The 6,000-nt window shown below is 38.2% G+C and overlaps 1 protein-coding gene across 17 annotated transcripts in view; it reads right to left on the bottom strand.

Moving 5' to 3' along the window:
* Positions 1–1,031: 1,031 nt before the first annotated feature.
* MAP2 (microtubule associated protein 2) overlaps positions 1,032–6,000 on the bottom strand; it is a 316,282-nt gene continuing 311,313 nt past the window's right edge. For all 17 annotated transcript variants that reach the window (XM_055123372.1, XM_055123371.1, XM_055123385.1 and 14 more), the window contains 2 exons: positions 5,282–5,394; positions 1,032–5,065 (listed from right to left, as the gene is read on the bottom strand). In XM_055123372.1, the coding sequence (XP_054979347.1) occupies positions 4,850–5,065; positions 5,282–5,394 (329 nt within the window). In that variant the 3' untranslated portion in view covers positions 1,032–4,849. The remainder of the gene's footprint in view (positions 5,066–5,281; positions 5,395–6,000) is intronic.

Here is a 6,000-nt window from a genome sequence, read left to right as displayed (position 1 = left end):
TTTGGGTCTCACTCCTGGTTCTGTGGTCAGAATTCACTCATGGCAAGCCTTGGGGAACCAAATGAAGTACCGGGGATTGAACCTGGGTCAGCAGCATGCAGCGCAAGCACTTTATCCACTGAATTATCTCTTTGACCTTGTAAATTGAATTTTTCAAAAGCTTCTATAAAGGCACCACAAGATGAAACAGACACAGGAGTTTATCTTGCTGATAAAAGAGCTTATTAAGTCAATTAGTAATCATTACAGCTGCTACTAAAGGGCAGCTTTGTAATTCAGGGTTAACTCTGTCATGTGCCAAATTTTGATATTTCCTGGGTGGTATGTTTTACCCCAGCTTCTGCCCAGATTGAGTGGCTACTGGCCAGAAGTCATCCTTAATTGCTTGGCTCTGGTGGGAGAGGGGCTTGCCTTCCTGCTATTTTTCTTTTTCATCACTGTCACAGACAATGATGGTGGCACAAGTCCCAGTCTACGAAGGAGGTCTCTCACCCTGAAAGCATTAATCTGAGAGGTAGTTCTCAGTTTTGATACTACTTAGCGCCTGATCTAGCTGCTCCCAAGTTCGTCATAACAGGGTTGGCAATGCTGAGACAGAACTAAAAATTGGGAAGAAAGATTCCTGATGTCATCTTCTGAGAGTCTGGACCCATCACTGGAAGTAGATTTTTAATGACAGTTTTGATTGCCTGGATCCAGCCAAGCCTGAGGCATATATTCTGGGTTAGTTATTTACTTGATCTAATGAATTTGCTTTCAGGCTAAAGTCAATTGGATTTGTGTCTCTGTCACTTGCAACAAATAGCATCCTGTTCATGGGGTAGTACAAAGGACCTAAGACAGATGGAATACAGCAAATGGTTGCAGTTTCCTTCACAATTTATTTGGTTGGTTGGACAGAGTAACCCCAGATTCTCTCTCTCTCTCTCTCTCTCTCTCTCTCTCTCTCTCTCTCTCTCTCTCTCATACACAACACATGCACACACATGTGCACCCATACTGTTTATCAGAGAAGAAATGATCTGAAACTATTCGGTGACAAGCAATTTTATTTTGCAAAACAATCACTATACAGCAACAAATACATTTGCAAATTCTGATTGAAAAACATGAACTAACTACAACCAGCCATTGAAGAAATGCCTTTCTATGGTAACAGGCTCTAGAATTTCAGAAGAAAGAAACCCCCCACAGATTTGTAGTGGCATGTTGGAACCTTGGAATCCCAGCATACAGAGTATACTTTTTGTTGATTTTTTTTTCTTTTTGCTAAAGTTGAAGTAGATGTCTATGATTGACATTTCTGAGTTTAAAAATAAACTTTTCCCCCGCAGACATATGAGTTTAAAAATAAACATTTTCCCTGCAGAGGGACTTGGCCTCAACCTACACACCCAGGCTAAAAATCCTGGGTTTAAAAACAAAAACAAAAACAAACCACATTAAAACTGATTTTAGCATATCTATATTTGAAAGAATGCTGAAACCCAGCCTTTTATGCCATGAATCTGCCCTTTCTGTTTTGATTGGGATGGGGAGCACTTGGATACTGTATCGTTAATTTTCTACCTTTTGGTCACATGAAAAATCGAAGCCAAAATACATAACTACAGCTTCTATGTGAATTCTACATTGAGATCAATTCTCTCTTAATACTGACATGGCTCTGTGATGGGCTGTTGATCCTGTTTCCTGCTATAAATTATGTTAGGTGTGTGGAGGAGCTCATGAGCATATGAGTTTATGCTTCTACTTAGTAAAGTTCTCCCTTCTACCTTCTTCAGCCAAATCTACTCATTACTACACAGGTGTCTTGCTTGTGGGTGGGACTGCAACCCATCACCTGCTGGAAGTCAGCAGGAGAATCCAGAGAGAGTTGGTTCTGAAGTGAACGAGGTCTTTGAAACTCATCAAAAACTCGGATCTTTCCTGCATTATTGTACGGTGCCCAATTTTTGGTAGCAGGAGACCCAGAGTGAAGGAGTTCCATGGAAAAAGTGGACCTTTCAACTCTTGTCAGTTCTGGATTGTTATGTTTCCTTAAACAGGTTCTCAAAGGCTAAAGCCAGAGAGAAACTGGCATTGATAGATCTAGAATTAAAACCAGAAAGCTTTAATTTCTAGATCAGCGTATGGATGCCCCCACAAAAGTGGTGTTCTAAAAGCTTAATTTGTGTCGTTAATCTTGAGAGTGAAAGCAAGATAGGTTTCACCCCTTATTCCCACAAGAAGACGTTAGGCTGTGTTTTTCTCTCTTTTACTATACACTGTGAGTTTCTTTTGCTAATTTTTATCAGGAACTGCATTTCCATATAAGGTGAGAGTTTTTGATATAATTTATAGTGAGAATAAATCAATAGTATAGTGCCACTTCTAATAACTGGATGCCTTATACTTTTATTTTGGACACATATTTTAAGAAGCTTAACTTTAATATTTAATGTTTACTTAGTTTTAAATGTTTTGTCCACGTTGAAAAAGAAACTTCTTTCAATGCTTAACTATTCTGACCAGCTGTTCAGTTCTTTCTAGAGAACTTTAGTCACTAACACTATCAAGCATGTAAGAATATACTATCAGTCTCCACACAGCTGTTCTTTCTTCTGTTCTCTAGTTCGTTTCAAGGGAAACTAAAGAATAAAATTTCCACATTGTTCAAATCAAACCTCACATTAGGCAGAGCTAGAAACATCCCTAAGACTTATAAGTTTCTAATGTTTTTTAACTTGTATAAAATAACTGAATTATAAAGAGTTTTGGACATGTCTGCCTCTGTAAAACCTTAGTTGAGAAGAACGGTGTACATTTGCTCTGAGAGGTGAAAATCACATTGGCTGCAATATCCAGGGGTCACAGAATGCCACCTATGTCTATGTTTTTGCATCTCTTAGTTTGTAGATGCTACTATACTTCTTATTGCCTCAGTCCATTTTTCCCTCCTTTTTATTTGATCTTGCTCAAAGAAATCAAGAATCTACCAGGGCTATGCCTTTAGCTATCCAGATCCAACCTACCAGTCCTGAGCAAGTAAAAGAACAGATAAAATACTCAAAGGAATCCATCCAGCCTGGTCACTCAATACCTTATTTCAGCCATCTGCTATCTCACTGCTTACTCATGCAACTGAGATGAATGATTGGTGAGAGGAGTCAATTGATTTGTGATCCTAGACTGTGTCTAAAGTCAGAACAGTTTTATCTACTTATACTTAATGTTGGGATCGTGAAAAAAAATTGTTTTAGTATCTGCATCTCAATGTTTTGTAGTTATAGCTGCTCAAAATACTGTATTTCTGGGGTCAGGGCTACAGCTAAAGGTTGGAGCATATACTTTGCATAAGGAATCCCCTGTTTAATCTCTGTCACCCTGTGGTCCCCAGCCACTGCTAAAGGGATGATCCTCCAGCATCAAGCAGAAAGTACGTCTCAGCACTTTCAGGTGGGACCCCTAAACAACACAATCTTTCTTTCCCCCCTTTCTGATCAAGAGATCTTTACTTTGGTTAAGAAAGCAAAGCATCTTCCATCAGAGAATAAACAGGTTCGACTTAAAAGAATAGAATAATAAGTCTTAAATTCCTACTAATTTCAACTTTAGCAAGTGAGAAAAAAAAACAAAAAGAAATCCGAAGTCTGTTTCATGAATGATTATAGAAATAAAACCCAGATCATTCTGTGATTCAAAATAAGATAAGGCCATAATCTGAAACCAACAATCTGTAAACCCTTTATGTATAACTGGACCCAACCCCACAACTCCATGTTGGTGAAAGCAAAGAAAAATAAATTTCTCTAGCATCAAGGGAGAAACTTGTATCTGGCACTAAAACAGGGTTACAGCTTTGAGTTGTTACAGAAAGCAACTTCATGCTAAAACTTTTTATTGTTTTCAATTTATTTTTTTTAAATAGGGAAAGAACCCTGCTAACATCTACTTTCACATACCTAAAATTGCAACACCAAAGGGTGCAGGAGACACAGATACTGTGAATAAGGAAGTATAATATTCAAGTATATGAGGAAGTATCACAAATGGCCACAGAGAAATATATATATATTTATATCTATAATACTGTATCAAACAGATGGAAAGGGGGTGTGAAACTGGTAGTGTGGACACAAATCTAGTTGGTCAACTGACATTCTAATCAGACACGAATCCATCCTAATGGAAGTGCTTCATTCCTAAGAGATGCACTTGTATACACCACTTCCTCAATCACAGCTCAAATGCTTCGGAACTATTTTTTAATTAGTTAAATAATTTATTGGACTGATTTATACTCTGCAATAATTATCCAGGTCCCAAATGTTAATAACTTAATTGAATCTTTCTTCCCATTTATACAAAATAACACTTTAAAAAAACTTATTTCTTACATGTTCTTCCCATCCTGCAATCAGACTCCTTGATTGAATTTAACCTGCTGTAAGTTACAATGGGCAACTTGCATCTTTTCACCCAGCAACAGAATAGTGAAATGAGCAGCTTGGATTTTTTTTTTTTAACAAGGCCTTTCAGAGTGTAGTGGATAGCCTTCAGGCACATGAAAGGTAAAAATGCAATTTTTTTAAATAATAATATTCCATGCAAAACAGAGCAGAACAAAAGTAATTGTCCGATTGTACTCATGTAAAGCCAGTGTCTTCCTGTTGCAAATGGAAATCAAGTCAGTTTCTGCATATGCTAATCATTTTTTTTTTATAAAATTGTAACAATGACTACAGTTCGGGAATGAGATTATTTATTTTATGGTTTGTAAAGGATGAATATAACACCTGCTCAGAGCCCACTCCTGCCAAGAGCTCATGCCTAAATATGATTACATCGATGCTAAAATGAGAAGTATTCACAAGCCCTGCTTAGCGAGTGCAGCAGTGACATCCTCAGCCAAAGTAGCGAGCTGAGGAGATTCGAGCAGGTTGATGCTTCCCGAGGAGGAGACGTTGCTGAGTCGTCGGGGGGATGCCACGCTGGATCTGCCCGGGGACTGTGTAATGATCTCAGCCCCGTGGTCTACACGGGCCTTAGCATGCTCTCGGAAGTTCAGCTTTTGGCTGTCAATCTGTTCAAGACAAGCATCAGTGCTCACAAACTCAAGTTATCTTAAATGACCCCCCGAGTGCTTACGCTATGTCCCCGTACTAATGTCTCTTCTACTCAACTCCGTCATCCCTACTTCCCGTATGTTAAGACCTCGGCTCTGAGATCCATTTTGAAGAAGAGTGTTAAAAAGGATTAGAAAAAGGACTACAGGATGGGCTGTGACCTTGCTCCTTACCTTGACGTTACCACCTCCAGGGACGTGGTGAGCATTGTCAAGTGAACCCACTTTAGCTTGGGCCTTCTCTTTGAAATCCAGTTTTACACTCTCAATTTTCACACGCCCACCACCTAGGAGAGGAAAAAAGGATTTTGAATGTCTCGCTCAAATGAAATCTTATATTTGAGGCATGGTTTCCTCAAAATGATCAGAGTAAGTAGATATTTATAAACTACAAAGTTAATTAACAATGCCATCCTTCTGACCACAGCTGTAAAAAGAATATTTCGAAATTTGTAGTCTCTATTATTTTCTCCCCAGTATCAATGATGATTATAACATCCTTTCTGTAACATTTTATGAACTATTACATATAACTTTCTCCTCTGCCCAAAAGGGATATCAAAAGGATTTTTTTCTTCTCCATATAATGAAATAAAACAATGAAAAAATATTCTATTGACTCCTTTCTGAAACTTGAAATATTCAGTCTATTATTCTAGGGGAAGAAATTAAACTTAAATGAAACTCTTCTTTACTTTTCCCTATGGTAATACCAGTAGGTCACTTGTCCAAAGTACAATTAGGATAGAAATGGCGCATAAATGAGTAATGTATTCACTTGTAATTTTCAACACCGATAGCTTGACTGCTGAGACTGGAGTCAGGAGTTCAGTTGTGTACGACTAGAAAGCTTTAAGAACACCTATTCAAATCAGCAGATGGAGCTATAGGAA

This window comes from Sorex araneus, chromosome X, assembly GCF_027595985.1.
Source record: "Sorex araneus isolate mSorAra2 chromosome X, mSorAra2.pri, whole genome shotgun sequence".
NCBI classification, from domain to species: Eukaryota; Metazoa; Chordata; class Mammalia; order Eulipotyphla; family Soricidae; genus Sorex; species Sorex araneus.
Note: the sequence above shows the minus strand (reverse complement) of the source record. Positions and strands in the feature narration are given on the sequence as shown.